General features: G+C 39.4%; 1 protein-coding gene across 1 annotated transcript in view; it reads right to left on the bottom strand.

Moving 5' to 3' along the window:
* Gorab (Golgin, RAB6 interacting) overlaps positions 1-23,685 on the bottom strand; it is an 85,452-nt gene that overhangs the window by 43,395 nt on the left and 18,372 nt on the right. Inside the window, exon 3 of the mRNA XM_053776584.2 lies at positions 13,369-13,486. Coding sequence (XP_053632559.2) covers positions 13,369-13,486 — 118 coding nt within the window. The remainder of the gene's footprint in view (positions 1-13,368; positions 13,487-23,685) is intronic.

The following is a 23,685-nucleotide window of genomic DNA, read 5'->3' on the forward strand; positions in this document are numbered from 1 at the left end:
TAATGTGATCCTTTATTGACAACCTTTTACCCAACACAGTAGGCTTGATCACGTCACACAGAGATCTCTTCATGACTTGATAAAGTATGCTGTATGGACAAAAATGTTGTCAATAAAGAAATGCACTATACAGCACAGTAGGGCCCTGCTTTACTGTGTTTTGCTTTACAACTTTCCGCTAATACAGACATTTGAAATCAGAGTGGACCCCAGGTTTTCATAATTAATCCATTCCAGAGAGAGTGACTCAACCCGAATCTGACAATTTCCAAATTAATTTTCCCCATAAGAAATAACGTAAATCCAATTAATCCATTCCAGACACCCGAATGTATTAACAAAAATTATTTTTTTATAAATTAAATATAGATTTACATACAGAAAAGAATGAGAAATCGAGTATAAAACAATAATATCACATTTACCTTTACTGAAGACTCTTGTTGGTGTATGGAAGATGGGAGGAGGGGAGAGGGTTAGGGCGATGTTCCTCCACAAATGTTTGCACCTCACTCCACTTTGCACAAATGTCCGTAATCTTTGAAGAAGGCACCTTCTTCCTTCTTTCTTTCTCCTCCTCTGAAGCAATTTCCTCAGCTGGTGTACATAAGAACATAAGAAAGCAGGAACACTGCAGCAGGCCTGTTGGCCCATACTAGGCAGGTCCTTCACAAACCATCCTACCAACAGAATCATATTTGCCCAACCCAATTTTCAATGCTTCCCAAGCAATAAGCTTTGATAATTCTATTCACTCATGTGCAAGTCCCACCCAAATCAAATCATGTGTGGGGGGAAGTACTCTGGCTGGTGTGTGGGGAAGTACCCTGGCTGGTGTGTGGGATAGTATCCTGGTTGGTTTGCAGGGAAGTGCCCTAGCTGGTGTGTGGGGAAGTGCCCTGGCTGGTGTGTGTGGGGAAGTACCCTGGCTGGTGTACATAAGAAAGCAGGAACACTGTAGCAGACCTGTTGGCCCATTCTAGGCAGGTCCTTCACAAACCATCCCACTAACAAAATATTTATCCAACCCAATTTTCAATGCTACCCAAGCAATGAGCTTTGATAATTCTATTCACTCATGTGCAAGTCCCACTCAAATCAAATCGTGTGTGGGGGGAAGTATCCTGTCTGGTGTGTGGGGAAGTACCCTTTCTGTAGACAGCCTGTACTGTCTGCATAGACAGCCTATTGCTTGTGCTGCCACCTTTAGGCCTATGCCACTTCAGTATGTCCAGACCTGCCTCTCACTCTCTCAGCAGCCTTCACTCAGTCAACAAGGCCTATTCCTCTCTCCCTCGCCGGGCATGGCCCTCCTGGGCCATGGGCACTTACACACTTCCTGTGTACCCCACAACATTGCAAATAAAGTAAGAAGCCTTCGAAGCCTTATCATTCACTCACCGCAATCAAGAATCAATAATAAACTCGTAAACATTGGTGACAGCGGTGGTCGCAGCAGTTGTGTTGCCCGAGGAGGGAAGGAAGAGGAATGAAGTTGTCTTCACTTCATCACCCCACACTAGAAGCATCTGTCTCTCAGTGAGTTATCCTGATGTCGTGTTTGTACGTTTCAGCATCCAGACACAGGTACACACAGGATCCAGGCCGAAATTTGCCAAATTTCTTCGACTCCTGGGACTCCATGCCACAGCGCCCCACACTGCTTCTCAAGTCACATGTTCAGCATCACTTGTATGTTGCTGCTGTTGTTTTTCAGCTCAGCATGGCTATTTCAGCAAGTCAGAAGTGAGTTTGTGGCAATTTCAGTGTCCAGTGTGGGTGTTTCTCCAAGTGGGTATGTGGGAGAGGAAGCGGCTGGGTTCTTCGCCTCACTCACACCTCACCTGCCTTCCACCACACTACACCACAATGCCATCACTCTCTCTGCTGTTCTCCATGTGAATTCAATGCCAGAGCTGTGTATCCGAGTGCCCGAGGCCACTTGAAGCCACGTGGATCACCAAGCCATATGGATCACCAAGCCATGTGGATCAGCAAGCCATGTAGATCACAAAGCCATGTGGGGTGTGGATGATGCCACGTGAATCTACAAACCACGTGGGTTACCAAGCCAGACGTCTCAAGCCACATGCTGTGGTCTGCTGCTGCATCACTCCACTGACGTCATCTTATGATGTCACCCATGATGCTGCCCGATTTCACAACGTGACGATGTCTGCCTGACGTCACCTCGCGATGTCACCCCATGACATCCCTCACGATGTCACTCTAGGATGTCACCTTGAGATGTCTGCTGATGTCACCTCGCAATGTCACCCCATGACATCACCTCATGACATCATGCCTGATCGACAGTGTTAGTTTCACAGTGAGCAATATGTTGTGTTGTTGAGAATATTGAGAGAAGATACATGTCACATGTTAATTAATTCCTCTCAGTGTTCTCACATGTTCGTGTCGATTTTTGTACAGAAAAGCATCATTTACTAGTAAGCCCTGTTGTACCGCATGTGCAGTGCAGGTGTGTGCAGTTTTTCGTGTCCTGTGTAGTCTTGACCCCAGCTGTGTGTGGACCACAGGTCTGCATCCAGACAACTGTGTAGCACCTCGTGTTACTTGTCACTTGTTATGACCTGTGCATTTGACAGCTGATATTAGTCAGCCCCGAGCAAGTCTCTTGTACAGAAAACTTTTTATATTCACCACTCGTGATGCCCTGCAGAATCGTACTTGCTATGATTCCCGTCGAGATTTGTTTCACTCCACCTCCAGACCATCAGAGCACAATTATATGTAGAGAAACAAGTCTGGGGATGCTTAGACTAACCTCTGCTATAACTCCAACTGTCAAGAGAATGGCACTCATCGAGCCGCAGTTAGCCCCTGTCGGCAGGCGACTGCCTGCCTCCTGTCACAGCTTCAGTGAGCTCCTGCACAAAGATGATGTCACTCTGACTGCTAGCCCGCTCACTGCAGTATGGTGTATGATGTTACGACTCCCAGATGTTTCGCCGAGTCATCTCTGCCACGACTCATTCCACACTCGTCAGCAGTGACAGCCCCAGCGACAGTACCAGTCGAGAAATGTCCTCCTAAGTTGCTTGCCAGAAAAAGTCCTGTCCAGATGCAGGAAGGTGTGCAGTGATGCCCCTTGACACTCACTGCCTATGACCATGTTCTTGTTTAGCACACCCCATTTTTTTTTTCCCTCCCTGTAGGAAGTTTTTTTTCCCATGTCCATGTATGTATATATATATATATGTTTTTATTTTGTGTTCTGTGCCCTGTTCCTGAGAGAGAGAGACTGAGTTTTTTTTTACAGCCAGTCATGGTCAGGGATGACCATGGTGGTGCGTGGCTGAGCGAATGTAGACAGCCTGTACTGTCTGCATAGACAGTCTATGCTGTCTGCCAGCCGAGTTCACATTACGCGCCTTGCTTGTGCTGCCACCTATAGGCCTATGCCACTTCAGTATGCCCAGACTTGCCTCTCACTCTCTCAGCAACCTTCACTCATTCAACAAGGCCTACTCCTCTCTCCCTCGCTGGGCATGGCCCTCCTGGGCCATGGGCACAAACACACTGCCTGTGTACCCAGATATTGCAAATAAAGTAAGAAGCCTCCAAAGCCTTATCATCAAACCCCACTCTGCAGGAATGACCCAGTAAACTTGTAAACATGTCTGGTGTGTGGGAAAGTACCCTGGCCGGTGTGTGGGGAAGTGCCCTGGCTGGTGTGTGAGGAAGTACCCTGGCTGGTGTACATAAGAAAGCAGGAACACTGCAGCAGACCTGCTGACCCATACTAGGCAGGTCCTTCATAAACCATCCCACTAACAGAATATTTGTCTAACCCAATTTTCAATGCTACCCAAGCAATAAGCTTTGATAATTCTAGTCACTCATGCACAAGTCCCACTGAAATCAAATCGTGTGTGTGGGGAAGTACCCTGTCTGGTGTGTGTGTGGGGAAGTACCCTGGCTGGTGTGTTCTTTCTTGAATTCTATTGTGTTTATCACCTTCTTTACCAAAGGTCTGGCACTAGGAGCTTTCTTCTGGCCCATGGTGGCTTATTTAGCAGTTTCAAGCATTAAAAAGATTGGAATAATACAAAATATATCGTATGAACACATGGGATCGTCCTCACTGGCTGATAAACAATGGCACACTGGCTGTAACTGGTGTGTCAGCGAGCGAACACGTTCGGGACAAATTACTATTACAGAGTTCAATGACGATCACCGAGCCAATATTTTGACGAAAAAATGTTACTTATTCCGAATATTACAAAATCCAATGACTACATAATTCGGGGATCCAGTGTATGACCAAAACTTGCTATATGGCTCCCCCCACCTGACTTTCTAATACAGTCACCATTCCCCACCTGGTTTGTTTAGTCTCTGTGAGGTCCATGAGCACTGCGTCTCTCCATTATGTCTGAAAACTTTCCAAAATTTGAAGTGTTTTTAAAAGTTATTTCACATTTTATATATACTCTGATAATTATAGTACTTATGTATACTTGTACCTAAATAAACTTACACACTGTGCTAGCGTGCAGGTACACAATAAAATCAGTAGGAGTGTTTTATGTCTCAAGATGCCATATTAATAATGATAATAATACTTGACAATAATCACTGTCTCATTAAATGTCATATATTACAGTAATATAATATAGTACACATTTTCATTAATCCATCTATGATAATTTTTCAAAACTATATAATAAACATGATACACAACATATAAACATGATAAATACACCCCACAGCAGAATAAATTAACATAAATGTGAGATGTAGTAGCCAGACGACTTGTACGAGTGATGGCAAAAATAATGTTTTCTCTAGTCCAACATCAGAGAAAATGTGTACACTAATATTACTGGGGGTAAATGTAGAAAATTATTCCTTTCGTATGCCTTCACTCAGAGTATCATTTCTTCTAAAAATAGTGTTACATGAGCATGGGAGTGTTGCTCTTTATTTATTCTACTGTATCAACGTGCAGACAACTTGTACACAATGTAACTTGTACACAAACCAGATGCATTCGCCTGGTTTGTTTACAAAACTTGCGTCTGCCTGGTTTGTTTACAAAACTCACAGCTCTCCTCTCTCATGCACTCATTCTCTCTCTCTCTCTCATTTATTCGTTTTATCTCATTTACTCACCTCTGACCCTACATTAAGACTACAAATACTTTAAGGTAAGTAATGAGTGAACTGTATATGTATTTTATCCCTCTGGGATGCTTTAAATGCCATAGAATATTATGTGTGAGTGGGGTGGCCTGGTATGGTGGGTATGGTAGCCTGGCTAGCTGCCATACATACCACACTTGATTTCTTATAATAAATACAGTACTACTCATCTCGCTCTACATTGAGATCACAAATATATTAAGGTAAGTAATGAGTGTACTATACAGTGGACCCTCGCCTAACGATATTAATCCATTCCTGAGAGCTCAACGTTAGGCGAAATTATCGTTAGCCGAATTAATTTTCCCCATAAGAAATAATGGAAATCAAATTAATCCATTCCTGACACCCCAAAGTATGGAAAAAAAAAATTTTTACCATATGAAATATTAATATTAATACACACAAACTGAAGAAGACATGCACAGTTACATGACACTTACCTTTATTGAAGATCTAGTGATGATTGATGGGATGGGAGGAGGGGAGACTGTGGATGGTGTTAATGTTTAGAAGGGGAATCCCCTTCCATTAGGGCTTGAGGTGGCAAGTCCTTTTCCTGGGTTACTTCCCTTCTTCTTTTAATGCCACTAGGACCAGCTTGAGAGTCACTGGACCTCTGTCGCATAACATATCTGTCCATAGAGGCCTGTACCTCCCGTTCCTTTATGACATTCCTAAAGTGTTTCACAACATTGTCAGTGTAATAGTCACCAGCATGGCTTGCAATAGCTGTGTGAGAGTGATTTTCATCAAAAAAGGTTTACACTTTAAGCCACATTGCACACATTTGATTAATCTTTGAAGTAGACAACTTGTTCAATTTCTCTATCCCCTCCTCCGGAGCAGTTTCCTCAGGTCTGGCCTCTTGCTGTTGAAGATGATCCAGCAGCTCATCAGTGGTTAGTTCATCATTGTCCTCCTCCACCAACTCTTCCACATCCTCCCCACTAACCTCCAACCCCAAGGACTTCCCCAATGCCACAATGGATTCCTCAACTGGCATAGGATTCCCAGGGTTAGCCTCAAACCCTTCAAAATCCCTTTTGTCTACACATTCTGGCCACAGTTTCTTCCAAGCAGAGTTCAAGGTCCTCTTAGTCACTTTCTCCCAAGCCTTACCTATAATGTTTACACAATTGAGGATGCTAAAGTGATCTCTCCAAAACTCTCTTAGAGTCAACTGAGTTTCTGAGGTCACTACAAAGCACCTTTCAAACATAGCTTTTGTGTACAGTTTCTTGAAGTTGGAAATGACCTGCTGGTCCATGGGCTGCAGGAGAGGAGTGGTATTAGGAGGCAAAAACTTGACCTTAATGAAGCTCATTTCCGCAGAAAGTCACTCTGCCACGTCTGAAGGATGACCAGGAGCATTGTCTAATACCAGGAGGCACTTAAGGTCTAATTTCTTTTCAATTAGGTAATTTTTCACATTGGGGGCAAATGCATGGTGTAACCAGTCATAGAAAAAGTCCCTAGTGACCCATGCCTTACTGTTTGCCCTCCACATCACACACAAATTAGCCTTGAGGACATTGTTTTTCCTGAACACTCTGGGAGTTTCAGAGTGATACACCAATAAAGGTTTCACTTTGCAATCACCACTAGCATTGGCACACATCAACAGAGTAAGCCTGCCTTTCATAGGCTTATGTCCTGGGAGTGCCATTTCCTCCTGAGTAATGTAGGTCCTGCTTGGCATTTTCTTCCAAAACAGGCCTGTTTCGTCACAATTAAACACTTGTTCAGGTTTCAATCCTTCACTGTCTATGTACTCCCTGAATTCCTGCACATATTTTTCAGCCGCTTTGTGATCTGAACTGGCAGCCTCACCATGCCTTATCATACTATGTATGCCACTACGATTCTTAAATCTCTCAAACCAACCTTTGCTGGCCTTAAATTCACTCACATCACTAGTTGCAGGCATTTTTCTAATTAAATCCTCGTGCAACTTCCTAGCCTTTTCACATATGATCGCTTGAGAGATGCTATCTCCTGCTATCTGTTTTTCGTTTATCCACACCAATAACAGTCTCTCAACATCTTCTATCACTTGCGATCTCTGTTTCGAAAGCAAAGTTGCACCTTTGGCAAGAACAGCTTCCTTGATTGCCGTTTTCTTGGCCACAATAGTAGCGATGGTTGATTGGGGTTTTATGTACAACCTGGCCAGCTCGGAGACACACACTCCACTTTCATACTTAGCAATGATCTCTTTCTTCATGTCCACAGTAATTCTCACCCTTTTTGCTGTAGGGTTGGCACTAGAAGCTTTCTTGGGGCCCACGTTGACTTATTTTGCAGGTGCAATCACTAAAAAGGCTGTGATAATATGAAATGTACCGATTGTATGCTTGGAAGCGACTGCGGTGGCTGGCTTGTAAACACTGGCACCCACGGAACAAGTGAGGCGGGCTCAGGCCGCACGTGGACGCGTCTCGAACGAATCGCGTTGAGCGAGTTTTTTAGCACTAGCCGAGACAAAATTTTTGCATTAAAATGTATCGCTAGGCGGATTTAACGTTATGCGATGCGTTCATTAGGCGAGGGTCCACTGTATATGTATTTTACTTTTTTATTGTTTTTTTAATGTCTAGTTTTATTGGTAACTTAATATATGTCAGTGTAAACTTGTTATCTAGTACAGTGGTACCTTGGGATACAAACTTAATTCGTTCCGGAAGGCTGTTTGAGTGCTGATACCGAACAAATTTCTTCCCATAAGGAATAATGTAAATTAGATTAATCCGTTTCAGACCCCCAAATATACACCTACAAAAGCACTAACATAAATACACTTACACAATTGTTCGAGTTTTGAGCTGTTCATATCCTGAGGTACCACTGTACTTATTTACATTTATAAGTGGAAAAAAGGGCGTTCCAATTTACGGCAATTTCCACTTTACAGCAGTAGCATGGAACCTAACTTGCCATATAAGTGGGGCCCTACTGTACTTGATTTGTCTCTCCTTTTCACTGTGCTGGTGTTTTATACAGTTTTCCCTCCAGGTGAGGTATACTGAAGCTAATACTTTGAGTACACTAAAAACAGTCTGGACAAATATATGGCTGAGAAATACTGGATTTGAAGAGAACCTGCCAAGCATAGACCTGCAGGCCTACTGGCCCATGCCAGGCAGTTTCTTCTCAATTACAACACTTCTCAGCCATATATTTGCTTAACCTGTTTTAGTCTACCCAAGATATGCCTCAACATACTTCACCTGACTCTCCATGTCACTATGCTTTCTATATATAGGGTCATCCTCTTTCAAAAGTTAGATCTGTTTACAACATGATAAAGTCTACCGTGTGGTTAAGACATTGTCAATGGAAGATTACATTATACTTGCATTTGTGTCACTTTTTCCATGAATGGAACACATTTTAATTTGAAGAGAGATTTAATTATAGTACATAACAAGGAAGGTTCTTCTTGAGTATTTAATACACATGTAATACACAGGTATTTGAAACTAGTAATATATGCATGATAAGTGCTAATCTTGTTATAATCTCCTTTTGACAACAGGAAAGAGAGAGACATGCTTAAAGTGCCAGAGATGTGGAAGATGGCTAATGTGGTTCCTTTATTCAAATCAGGGGATAAGTCCATTCCTTCAAATTACTGTCCAATCAGCCTGACATCTATAGTACGCAAATTATTAGAATCAATTATAGATGACATTATTAGAAGTACTAGGTAGTAGGTTGGTAGACAGCAACCACCCAGGGAGGTACTACCGTCCTGCCAAGTGAATGTAAAACGGAAGCCTGTAATTGTTTTACATGATGGTAGGATTGCTGGTGTCTTTTTATTCTGTCTCATACACATGCAAGATTTCAGGTATGTCTTGCTACTTCTACTTATACTCAGGTCACACTACACATACATGTACAGACATATATATATACACACCCCTCTGGGTTTTCTTCTATTTTCTTTCTAGTTCTTGTTCTTGTTAATTTCCTCTTACCTCCATGGGGAAGTGGAACAGAATTCTTCCTCCATAAGCCAAGCGTGTTGTAAGAGGCGACTAAAATGCCGGGAGCAAGGGGTTAGTAACCTCTTCTCCTGTATATATTGCTAAATGTAAAAGGAGAAACTTTTGTTTTTCCTTTTGGGCCACCCCACCTCGGTGGGATAAGGCCGGTGTGTTGAAAGAAAGAAAGATTATTAGAAGTCACCTTGAAGAGCATAATTTGATTAATGAATCTCAGTATGGGTTCATGAAACAGTGATAAAGAATATGATATTGTTTATTTGGATTTTAGTAAAGCCTTTGATAGAGTACCTCACAAGAGACTCTTAAGAAAAGTGGAGCTCATGGTATAGGAGGTAAAGTTCTAGCATGGATAGAGGCATGGCTTACCAACAGAAAGCAGAGAGTTTCCATTAATAGGGTCAAATCTGAATGGGGATTAGTCATTAGTGGCATTCCACAAGGATCAGTTTTAGGCCCTCTGCTGTTCATAATTTACATTAATAACCTTGATGAAGGGATTACGAGTGACATGAGCAAATTTGCTGATACAAAGATAGGCCGTATGATTCATTCTGAGGAAGATACCAATGAACTCCAGGAGGATTTGGACAAATTAATGTCTTGGTCTGAAAAATGGCAGGTGAAGTTCAATGTGGATAAGTGTAAGGTACTAGTCCTTGGTAATGAAAATAACCCTCGAAGCTATAAACTAGGTGAAGTAGAGCTTGATCATACAGAATGTGAAAAAGACTTGGAAGTCATGGTAAGCAGAAATCTAAAGCCAAGACAACAGTGCCTAAGTGTGCACAACAAGGCTAACAGATTACTAGGATTTATCTCAAGAAGTATAAATAACAGAAGTCCAAAAGTTATATTACAGCTCTATACATCACTAGTGAGGCCTCATTTAGATTATGCTGCTCAGTTTTGGTCTCCTTACTACAGGATGGATATAGACTCATTGGAGAACATACAGAGAAGAATGACTAAAATGATTTACTGTGTAAGGAATCTCCTGTATGAAGATAGACTTAAAGCCTTAAATCTCCACTCTCTGGAGAGACGTAGAATGAGGGGAGATATCACTGATGTGTATAAGTGGATGATGGGCATAAACAAAGGAAATAGTATTTAAAGTAAAAGGACACACGTGCAGCTAATGTGACATTTTTATTGTGGCAACATTTTGCTCTTCAGGAGCTTTGTCAAGCCATTACAAACAATATATGGACACAGAGGGTATATATAGGATTAGAGTGAGGTGTAATAATAATAATGCTGCTCCTGCCGGAGGCAGTGGCGGCGGCAGTGGCGGCGGCAGTGGCGGTGGCAGCAGCAGCAGTAATTTGCAATTAATTAACTGTACTATTACTACTACTTATATTACTACTACTACTACTACCACCACCACTAGTTATACACCTCACTCTAAGCCGATATATATCCTCTGTGTCCATATATTGTTTGTAACGGCTTCACAAAGCTCCTGGAGAACGAAACGTTGCCACAATAAAAATGTCACATTAGTTGCACTTGTGTCCTTTTACTTTACATAGTCGGTAATTCTACCAACATTATTACAAAGGAAATATTAATAAAGTACTGAGGATGTCGAACCAGTAAGAACCAGAAATAATGGATTTAAGTTGGACAAATTTAGATTCAGAAAGGACATAGGTAAGTACTGGCTTTCGAACAGAGTTGTGGATGCATGGAACAATCTTCCCAGTAGGGTGATCGAGGTTAGGACCTTGGGTAGCTTTAAAAAGAGATTGGAAAAATTTGTATATGAGTGCGAGGTGCTGGGTTTGATTGGTGTTATTGGGTACGGGAGTAAATTCTTGGGTAGCTTAGGGTAGGGGTCGTTTTGATAGGGACCTGCCTTGTATGGGCCAGTAGGCCTTCTGCAATGTTCCTCCATTCTTATGTTCTTAAGTGTCATGTCTTTTTTTCTTCAACACAAGCCATCTCTCACCAAGGAAGGGTGACCCAAAAAGAAGGAAACATATTCACATTCATTCATTCAATTACTCTCTTTCCAGAATTGCTCCAACATCACAGCTCATACGACTTATTCCCTTAATTATGACATTTTCATTACTCTTTTAAAGTGCAGATACTAGTATACTTTCCATCTCCAGGACTCAAGTCCAGCTAAGCAGTTTCCCTGAATCCTTTCATCAAGCCTTAAAAACAACTAGGTACCCTCCCCTCCTGTTCAATAAATACTGAACAAGCAACTACTTTACAACTATAGCTCTGCCTGCTTTTCACATTTCCGTCTTAATCCCGTCTACTCAGCTGCTTTACCCTCTTTTTAAGCTACCCGCTGCCTCATGCATTTACCTCCACATTTGCATCTAGCTCTTCCTCACTCCTACAAGGTGTTATACCTCCTTGCTCAATGCATGAAATCACTGTCTCCCTTTCATCATCAACATTTAACAACAACTTTTCTTAGTCTTCACACCAAATTTGTTGATAAAATCTTACATACTCTCTCATTGCCTCTCCTTTTGCATTCCCCACCACTATTTTAATCTCTCTTTTATTCTCCATATATTTCACCCTCTGTATATCACTTCAACACTGTAAAAGCCTCTCATATACAGTGGACCCCCGGTTAACGATTTTAATCCGTGCAAGAGGGGTAATTGTTATGCGAAATAATCGTTATGTGAATGAATTTTCCCCATAAGAAATAATGGAAATAAAATTAATCCGTGCAAGACACCCAAAAGTATGAAAAAAAAATTTTTTTACCACATGAAATATTAATTTTAATACACACAAACTGAAAAAGGCATGCACACTTACATGACACTTACTTTTATTGAAGATCTGGTGATGATTGATGGGATGGGAGGAGGGGAGAGCATTATCTTCTTACTGTTTAGAAGGGGAATCCCCTTCCATTACGACTTGAGGTAGCAAGTCCTTTTCCGGGGTTACTTCCCTTCTTCTTTTAATGCCACTAGGACCAGCTTGAGAGTCACTGGACCTCTGTCGCACAACAAATCTGTCCATAGAGCTCTGTACCTCCCGTTCCTTTACGATTTGTCTAAAATGGGCCACAACATTGTCATTGAAATAGTCACCAGCACGGCTTGCAACAGCTGTGTCAGGGTGATTTTCATCCATAAAGGTTTGCAGTTCAACCCACTGTGCACACATTTCCTTAATCTTTGAAGTAGGCACAATGGATTCCACAACTGGCATAGGCTTCTCAGGGTTAGCCCCAAACCCTTCAAAATCTTTCTTAATTTCCATACTAATTCTCACCCTTTTTACCACAGGGTTGGCACTAGAAGCTTTCTTGGGGCCCATGGTCACTTATTTTCCAGAAACAGCACCGAAAACACTGTAATAATACGAAATATTCCGAGTGTATGCTTGGATGTTACCGCGGAGGCTGGCTGGTAAACAATGGGACGGGCGGCACATGTGAGGCTGGCTGAGGGCACATTGGACGCGTCTCGGACGAAAATCGGTGAGCGGGTTTTTAATCGGTATGCGCGGCAAAAATTTTGCGATAAAAGTAAGCGGTATGCGGAAAAATCGCTATGTGATGCCATCGTTATGCGGGGGTCCACTGTACTAACTTTTTCCTCCTTAACCACCCTCTTTACCTGATTATTCCACCAATCATTCCTTTTTCCACCCACACCCACCATCCTATACCCACAAACTTTTGCTGCACTCAAACACTGCATACTTAAATCCACTCCATGTAGATGGATGGTTCAGAGAACCGACATGTTGATAAATTAGACACATGTGCAACTCTTGGGTATCTTTATTGAGGAAACGTTTCGCCACACAGTGGCTTCATCAGTCCATACGTAGCAGAAACTTGAAGAACAGGAGGAGAATGAGGTAATCAGTCCCTCAACCTTGAGTCGATGTGTTTAGTCCATCATCAATTCTACTCAAGATTGATGGACTGAACACATCGACTCAAGGTTGAGGGACTGATTACCTCATTCTCCTCCTGTTCTTCAAGTTTCTCCTACGTATGGACTGATGAAGCCACTGTGTGGCGAAACGTTTCCTCAATAAAGATACCCAAGAGTTGCACATGTGTCTAATTTATCAAATCCACTCCATACTTTGAAGGATATTCTACTGTAAATTATATAATGAAAGAGTACCAGTACCTGAACAATGGTTTGAAGCATATAATTAGCGACTCCACAATACTTACCTGTTGGAGATTTGCAAGGTGATGGGGGCACAGAAGACTCTGACTGTGTGGAGGAACTCTCAAGAGATTCTGGAGATTTGTGTCCAGATGAGTGTAATGGGCTGATAGATCCCAAGTCCTATAAATAAAAATTCAAGTTATTATATATTTGCATTCCTGTTTGTTTAACCCTTTGACTGTCGCAACCCCCAATCCTGAGGTGTCTCCTGGTGTCGCAAAATTTAAAAAAAAAAAAATTATTTTTCTTATGAAATGATAGAGAATCTTTTCCCGATTGTAATGACACTAAAAAAACGAAATTTGATGGAAAACTGACGGAATTATGCTCTCGCGAAGTTAGCGACCTCAGCACTGTTTACAAATCGGCTATTTCGTCCACTTTGAGCCCTATTTTCGGCTAATTCCATTGTTCCAGTCGCCCAAACTCATAGCTATTTCTTTAGAACTCCATTTTTTTCTATCGATTGAGTACAAGAAACTGCCCATTTACCTATTTCAACTACCTAATAATGTGGTCAGAAATTTGCAATTTGGCCAATTTCACGAAAACTAAAAAATATGACAATTTCAAAATAAGATCCAGAATGAACAATGCAGACATTCCTGGCTCTAAAATAACATTTTCTTTGCTCATCAGTCATGTCTCCAGGCCCCTCTGATATTACTCTTGCTTTCTATTTTGAATTTTAATTCAAACAAAAAATAGAAGACTTACTATTATGCAGACTACTGCAATACTGTAATAATTGTATAAATAACATCAACCCATTCATGACTGCATATTAGAATGGCTAGTTGGACATTTATTGGACAATGGCATCATTTGTTTACTTTTGAACATTGGCAAAAATCAAACATTTCCCCTACTTTGAGCTCCATTTCTAGGTTCTTTTTATAGTAAAATCAATCAAAATCACCTCTATTTCTGTAATATGTTTTCCATTCTATCAAATGAGACCAAGAAAACGAGAATACAACCATAAATACTATACGAAAATAGACCACAAAGTCAGCATTTTAATAAAAAAAACGGTCGGAGTTTTTTTTTTCTCATTATACATTGCGTGCTCCAGGATTTTTTTTATATGGTGCACACACACCCATTCTCTCACATGTGGGCCTACCAGCTTTCTGCTGCTTGATTTGAAGCCGTTTGAATTTATGAGTATATGTACGTTAAACACGGTACCTCGTAAGACGTATATATACGGCCGCGACAGTCAAAGGGTTAAGTAACCTACAGTATATATAAAGTATAAAATTCCCATTTTAAATGGCATTAAAGTACAAAAAAATTAAAGGACTACAGACAGCAATAAGGTGGTGATTACACCACTTCCCTCCAACCTATGCATTTCAGACTGGGGGCTTTAAAATTAATTACTACTACTACTACTACTACTACTACTACTAATAATAATAATAATAATAATAATAATAATAATAATGATGATTTATTTAATTTATTATTAATTTGGACATGATACATAGAAGTACAAAGAAATACAGTGGTTAAGTGTAACATGCCAAAAGTCCCTTGTATGCAAAGCATTATGGGCATGCTTAAAATTAACTTAAGATTAACTAAGCAATGATATATTCAGTGGTAAAAATTATAGTAAACAAATAACAATTAAGCACAAATGAGTATTTCAAAGACAGGTCATATGGTCATTTACTGAGTTGCTGTGCATTCAGTAGAATGCAGTATTCTGTAAGGTAATGTAATTAAAAAAAACAAAGTTTGATTGGGTCACAGGTTAAACATTTATGAGATACAATTATTCAGTATTTATTTAGTTGTGGGTGAGTAAGTGATTTTTAAGAAGAGACTTGAATTTATAAACAGTGTTTCTTTTATATTCACAGGTAATGAATTCCAGATTTTTGGGCCTTTTATGTGCATTGAGTTTTTGCTTAGTGTGAGATGGACGCGAGGAACATCAAAGAGTCATCTGTGCCTTGTGTTATGGTCATGTGTTCTGCTGAGATTGGTAAGGAGACGTTTGAGGGGAGGGTTTATATCTGAGATAAGTGTTCTATGTATGTAGAAGGTACAATAATAAGTATGGATGTTTTGTACGGAAAGTAGGTTTAGAGTTTTGAATATTGGTGGAGTGTGCTGCCTGTAGTGGGAATTTGTTATCGTTCTGACTGCAGCCTTTGTTGGGTAATTAATGGTCTGAGATGGTTTATTGTTGTTGAGCCCCATGCACAAATTCCATAGGTGAGATAGGGGTAAATAAGCGAGTGATATAGGGCCAGGAGAGCTGACTATGGAACATAGTACCGTATCTTCAATAGTATGCCTACAGTCTTGGAAATTTTCTTGGAAATTTGTTGTACATGTGTTTGAAGTTTGAGTCTATTATCAAGGTGGATTCCTAAGAATTTTCCCTCTGTGAGCTTTGTGATAGGAGATCCGTTTATCATTATGTTAAGAGGGACATCTGTAGCTCTGTTTCCAAACTGAATGAAGTAGGTTTTGTCAATGTTAAGAGTAAGTATGTTAGTCGTCATCCAGGTAGATATTTTCTGTAATTCGGTATTTACAGTATTGGCTAGCATGACTAGGCTTGGGTGAGAGAAGACGTATGTAGTGTCACCTGCAAATAGTGTGCGTTTGAGTAGTTGCGATGCATTTGATAGGTCATTTATGTAAACGAGAAAGAGAAGAGGGCCAATGACACTTCCCTGTGGGACACCAACTGTAATTGGCTGTGCGGAAGAGTTTAGTCCATTTGTGTACACATATTGGTTTCTGTTGCTGAGGTATGACTTTAGGTAGTTGAGGGAGTGCCCTCTTATACCATAGTGCGTCAATTTTATGTGGAGCAAATCATAGTCAACTGTATCAAAAGCTTTACGTAAATCAATGAAGAGCCCCAGTGGGACTTCTTTTCTCACTAGTGCAGTGTATATTTGTTCTAGCATGTGTACAATAGCAACATTCATATTTTTATTAGGCCTGAATCTAAACTGATAGGGGTTGAGTATGTTGTGGGAGATGAGGTAGGAATAGATTTGCTTATGAATTAATTTTTCAAAGATTTTAGAGAGAGGGTGTAAGCTGGATATTGGCCTATAGTTATTCAAGTCTGTTTAGTCTCCTCCTTTATGAATTGGGGTGACCCTCGCTATTTTGAGAACTGTAGGGAAGGTAGAGGATTCAATGGATTTGTTAAATAGTGTTGCAATGATTGGTGACAGCACTTGTGATGCTTTTTTGTATATAAAGGGTGGTAAGGTATTTAAATCTCCTGTCTTGTTTTTTAGTGTGTTGATAATAAGGGAGACTTCTGTTGGGTTAGTCGGAGCTAGGAACAGTGTGTTCGGGTAGTTGCCAGTGAGGTAGACATTGGGTCGGGTATTTGAGCTTGGGATTTTATTGGCAAGGTTTTTTCCTATGGTGGAGAAGAAATCATTGAGTCTGTTTGCTGTTTCAGTTGGTGGGAGTTGGGGTTCATCTGGTTTTGTTAGTTCAATTGCGCTATTTCGTGATATCTTTTTTGTTCCTAGAATTTCTGATAGGGCTTTCCAGGTCTTTTTTATATCACCTTTTAAGTTGGATAATGTTCTCATAATACAATTTTTTAGCCCTTCTTTTTCAGGCTGGTTAGGACTGACGAGTAACGTTTTGCTTAGTCTCTGGTTATGTGACCCATTCTGTACTGTTTTTTGTATAGGTGCTTTGTATTTATGGATTTGAGGATGCTGGGTGTTAGCCAGGGATTGTTCAGTCTCTTAGCTGTCATCTGTTTAGTTTTTTTAGGGCAGTGCAACTATTAGACAAGTACCCTAGCCCCCTTTCCAAACAGAGTGCCACCCCTAAGTCTCACCTATACAGAGTCTAGAGCCACCATTGATCACTGTTGTTGAAGAAAAGTTTTTAGTATCCTTTCAGCACCTCTCCTTTCTTAGTTTATAGCTATGGTCTCTTATTCTCCCTAATGATGGGGGGTTATGAAATCCTCCTTATATAATTTTGTGTGTTGTACCTGTAATCATTTGTTTACTGTGTTGTAGGTGAAGTGGATTACAATTCTCTGAAAAAAGTAAACTGTAATACCGAAATTTTTCGGAATCAATACGCCATATTTTCCGGCATATAAGACACACAACAGAAATATCATAATAGTAAATCAGTAATCATTTTCAAGGACTAATGAGCCTCTTACTTAATGCTAAAGTGTAACCCAAAGCCTACTCTTGACCCTGACCTTGAACAGGAAAAAAAGGCACATCCTATATCATACAATTGCTCAAACTTCATATTACAAGTCAGATCTTACTCCTAAATTAATATTATATCATAGTGACTATCTGTCCATTTAACTTGGTTTACCACTACTTATTTTAGTCCCTTTTATATTTTCTCCTTTATTTTAGCTTTTAAATAACTACCTTAGTTCATATACTATTCACATTTGTTAAAATAATTAAGGTGCTATTTTCAGGTGCTAAAGTGTAATACTTTCATTATTTTACTATTATATTCCCTAGTTCCTTTATTTGATTACCACTTTATTTGTTTACCACTACTTATTTTAGTCCCTTTTATATTTTCTCCTTTATTTTAGCTTTAAAGAACTCTCTTAGTTCATATATTCACATTTATTAAAATAATTAAGGTGCTATTTTTTAGCCTAAGAATATTTACATTGTCTTATACTTAAGTCTGATTATAGATTCATTATAAATCTTATGATTACAAGCATTGGTCCTGATACCAACCTCTTACTGAATGACTTAAATGAATCAAACAGGAACTGTAATTACTACACAGCAGAACAAACAAAGGCACTTCTCAGAACCAACAACAACATAACTGTCTTTAACTACAATGTCAGATCTTTAAGCAAACATTACAATGAAATCACAGCATTACTAAATTCCCTGCATGCCAGTACAGTGGACCCTTGGCTAATGAACGCATCACATAACGTTAAATCCGCCCAACGAAGCATTTGAGTGTAAAAATTTTGGCCTGGCTAACAATAAAAAACTTACCCAATGTGATTTGTCTTGAACCTGTCCATCCAGCTTGAGTGCCTCAGCTGCCCTGCCGTCATTGTTTACAAACCAGGGTGGCCGGTTTCATGCATACATTCGATACATTTTGTATTATTCCATTGTTTATGGTGCTTGTAACTGCTAAATAAGCCACCATGGGCCCAAAGAAAGCTTCTAGTGCCAACCCTGTGGTAAAAAGGGTGAGAATATTATCAAAATACTATAGTACCACGGTCACCTGCTGCTGCACCACCAGCAGCTGTTGCTGCACCACCATCAGCTGTACTACTCGAAGAAGTGGAGAGTGTTTTTGGTGTGGCTTAACGAGAAACAATTACCGAGAAACAATTAGCCCCAGAGGGCTAGCACTCAGGATAACCCAAGAAAGTCAGTGAGTCATCGAGGACTGTCTAACTTATTTCCATTGGGATCCTTAATCTTGTCCCCCAGGATGCGACCCACACCAGTTGACTAACACCCAGGTGAACTGGAAAAAATGCCTGGAACTAGTGCTCATATTGGTGAATTTAAGAACAGCAAAGGTTGGTTTGTGAGATTTAAGAATCGTAGTGGCATACACAGTGTGATAAGGTATGGCGAAGGTGAAAAATTCCAACCCCAGACCTGTTTCCAACGAAACAGGCCTGTTCTGGAAGAAAATGCCAAACAGGACCTACATTACTCAGGAGGAAAAGGCACTCTCAGGACACAAGCCTATGAAAGACAGGCTAATTTTCTTGTTTTGTTGTAATGCTAGTGGGGATTGCAAAGTGAAGCCTTTACTCATGTATCACTCTGATAATCCCAGAGTGTTCAAGAAAAACAGTGTCTCATCACTCATCAATACTCTTCAATAAAGGTAATTGCCAATTTAACATTTATTTATATAGTTATTGTGCATGTCTCATTGTTTTCTTTGTAGGGAAATGTATATTTCATGAAAAAAAATAATTTTTTTTAATACTTTTGGCTTTCTGGAACGGATTAATTGGATTTCCATTATTTCTTATGGGGAAAATTAATTTGGCTAACGATAATTTCGTCTAACGATGAGCTATCAGGAACGGATTAATATCGTTAGCCGAGGGTCCACTGTATGTCCATCATTACTCTCACCGAAACCTGGCTAAAGCCAGATACTACAGATGTCTATGCCATTCCTGGTTACACAGCCATACACAACTGTAGGCCAGATCAACAAGGGGTGGCACAGCTATATACTACTCAGACCAACTAGAATGCATCAATAATACTTGCACAAGGAATGAACATGGGGAGTATATAATAGCTAAATTCAAATCCAAATACATGTACCTGCAAAAACCTCTCACAGTGATAAACATCTACAGAGTACAACAGTCAAATATTAGCCATTTTAGTGAAAACCTAGAAGTATGATAACTGATGCACACATGAATAAAGATCACTTACTACTCTCAGGGGACTTCAATATAAATCTCCTGCAAGACTAGGACCCACATGTAACTGAATTCACAAACACTGAGTAACTGCTAGTTGCTACCAACAGTAACAAAACCTACAAGAATTACAGAGACTAGTGTTTCCCTATTAGACCACATCTGGACCAATACCATATCCCTTTAAAATCAGGCATAATTACAGATAATACCACAGACCACTACCCTACCTTTCTTATAACCAATCTAAGTAAATTACCCCAAGACACTACTAAAGTAACCTTCAGACTTCATAATGAGGCAGCCATTAATAACTTCACAACAGCAATGACAAACATCGACTGGAAAACTGAGTTAGAAATCTATACAGATACTGACGAATATACACCTACCATCCGACTTACGACCTGCTCGACATACGACGACTCGACTTACGACCGTGTTTTTTATGCCAAATTTCTGGGAAATAAACAAGTGTTTGCATTGTACACAGTGTTTATCCTAAACCTTAGAGTATAAAATATAGTACTAACAGCATAAAAAGTAAAGTAAACATGAAATACCAAAATAAAACAATAAAATAAAGTCATTACAAAAATATTATGTTGATATTCAGTAGTAAAGTTTGACTTACGTCCATTTCGACTTACGACTGGTTTCTCGGAACTGAACTCGGTTGTAAGTCGGATGGTAAGTGTATTAATAATTTTCTAAAAAAGACCCAATACCTCTATAACATGCACTGCCCTAAAAAAACTAAACAGATCACAGCTAAGAGACTGAACAGCCCCTGGCTAACACCCAGCATCCTCAAATCCATAAATATAATGCACCTATATGAAAAACAGTACAGAATGGGTCACATAACCAGAGACCAAACAAAACGTTACTCATCAGTCCTAACCAGCCTGATATGAAGGGCAAAAAAATTGTATTATGAGAACAGAGTATCCAACTTAAAAGGTGATATAAAATAGACCTGGAAAACCCTATCTGAAATTCTAGGACCAAAAAAGATATCAGGAAACAGAACAATCAAACTAACAAAACCAGATGAACCCCAACTCCCACCAACTGAAACAGCAAACAGACTCAATGTTTTCTTCTCCACCAGAGGAATAAACCTTGCGGGTAAAATCCCAAAATCAAATACCCCACCCAATGACTACCTCACTGGCACCTACCCGAACACACTGTTCCTAGCTCTGACTAACCCAACAGAAGTCTCCCTTATTATCAACACACTAAAGAACAAGACAGGAGATTTACCACCCTTTATATACAAAAAAGGCTTCACAAGTACTGTCACCAATCATTGCAACACTCTTTAACAAATCCATTGAATCCTCTACCTTCCCTACAGTTCTCAAAATAGCGAGGGTCACCCCGATACATAAGAGAGGAGATCAAGCAGTCCTGGATAACTATAGGCCAATATCCAACTTACAACCTGTCTCTAAAAATCTTCGAAAAATTAATTCATAAGTGAATCTATTCCTACTTCATCTCCCACAACATACTCAGCCCCTGTCAGTTTGGGTTCAGGCCTAATAAAAATACAAATGATGCTATTATACACACGCTTGAACAAATATACACCGCGCTCGAGAAAAAAGGAGTCTCACTGGGGCTCTTCATTGATTTACGTAAAACTTTTGATACAGCTGACCATGATTTGTTCCATATAAAATTATCACACTATGTTATAAGAGGGCACTCCCTCAACTACCTGAAGTCATACCTTAGCAACAGAAGCCAATATGTGTACACAAATGAAGCAAACTCTTTCACAGCCAATTAAAGTTGGTGTCCCACAGGGAAGTGTCATTGGCCCTCTTCTCTTTCTCATTTACATAAACGATCTACCAAATGCATCGCAACTACTCAAACCTACACTATTTGCAGATGACAGTACATACATCTTCTCTCACCCAAGCCCAGTCATACTAGCCAATACTGTAAATACCGAAATACAGAAAATATCTACCTGGATGATGATTAACAAACTTACTCTCAATATTGACAAAACCTACTTCATTCAGTTTGGGAACAGAAATACAGATGGTCCTCTTAACATAATGATAAACGGATCACCTATCACAAAGCTCACAGAGGGAAAATTCTTAGGAATCCACCTTGATAATAGATTCAAATTTCAAACACATGTACAATGAATTTCCAAAAAAATCTCCAAGACCGTAGGCATACTATCGAAGATACGGTACTATGTTCCACAATCAGCCCTCCTGGCCCTATATCACTCGCTCATTTACCCCTATCTCACCTATGGAATTTGTGCATGGGGCTCAATAACAATAAATCATCTCAGAACATTAATTACCCAACAAAAGGCTGCAGTCAGAATGATAACAAATTCCCACTCCAGGCAGCATACTCCACCAATATTCAAAACTCTGAACTTACTCACCGTACAAAACATCCATACTTATTATTATGCCTACTACATACATAGAACACTAAACTCGGATATAAGCCCTCCCCTCAAACTTCTCACCAACCTCAACAGAAAATATGACCATAACACAAGGTACAGATCACTCTTTGATGTTCCCCGTGTCCATCTCACACTATGTAAAAACTCAATGCACATAAAAGGCCCAAAAATCTGGAATTCATTACCTGTGAATATAAAAGAAACGTGTCTGCTTATCAATTCAAGACTCTTCTTAACCCTTAAATGGTCCAAACGTATATATACGTTTTTTCAACATCTGAAAGTATGTAAAAAAATGTAGATTTTCTTTTTTGTTTTACATTTGAAAACGTGTAAAAAAACTTTTATCTACTTTTTTTTTATATTTGAAAATATGTAAAAAAAAGTAGATCTATTTTTGTAGCACTACGAATTTGAACGTTGATCTGTTTGGACCGTTTAAGGGTTAAAAACCACTTACTCAACCACAACTAAATAAATACTGAATAACTGTATCTCATAAACGTATAACCTGTGACCCTATCAAACTATGTTTTTTCTTATTACATTACCTAAGAGAATACTCCATTCTCTTGAATGCAGAGTAACTCATCTAATGACCATATGACCTGTTTCTGCACTACAAATCATTGATTTTATTCGATTTGATCGGATTATATTATACATTGTTACGCTACAAATTTGTACAACTTTAATGCTTCTTGTATGAAGTATATACTCATTTGTACTTCATGTTGTAATTTGTTTACTGTAATTTTTACCACTGAATATATCATTGCTTAGTTATTCTTAAGTTAATTTTAAGCCTGCCCATAATGCTCTGCATACAAGGGGCTCTTGGCATGTACACCCAATCACTATATTTCTTTGTACAACTATTAATCATGTCCAAATAAAAAATAGATAAATAAATAAAATAAATAAATAAATAAATAAAATAAATAAATAAATAAATAAAATATGGTAAGTGCAGTTATTCTGATTTCTTAACACTCCAATAAAAGCTAAGACATCAACTGTGCATTATAAATTCTCCCACAGGAAACATTAAGGAGCATTCTGAACAATGAGAGACTTCTCTGTAAAAAATCTCCTAGCAGATTATGGCAATTTATTCCTTAGGTTTTGAAAGTAATGTACTCTCCTCGAAATTTCCTAATAAAGTGCAGGGGAAAATACCTTTTAATGCTCCAAAGGCCACAGAGGATAAAGTAACCTAAACACACTATCTTTGTTGACAAACTTTTTTATATTTCCTCAAAAAATTGCAACAAACTTTCATCCTATGTATATTCCATGTTATCAACAGGAAAAAAACTATTTTCTAATGAAAAATTGTATAGTATTACTGATAATGTGTTTCAAAATGCCTAAGTTCTCTAAACATTTGCCATTATGTCCAAAAAAAAAAATAATCATCAACACATGGGT

This window comes from Cherax quadricarinatus, chromosome 1 (assembly GCF_038502225.1).
Source record: "Cherax quadricarinatus isolate ZL_2023a chromosome 1, ASM3850222v1, whole genome shotgun sequence".
In the NCBI taxonomy this organism is placed as follows: Eukaryota; Metazoa; Arthropoda; class Malacostraca; order Decapoda; family Parastacidae; genus Cherax; species Cherax quadricarinatus.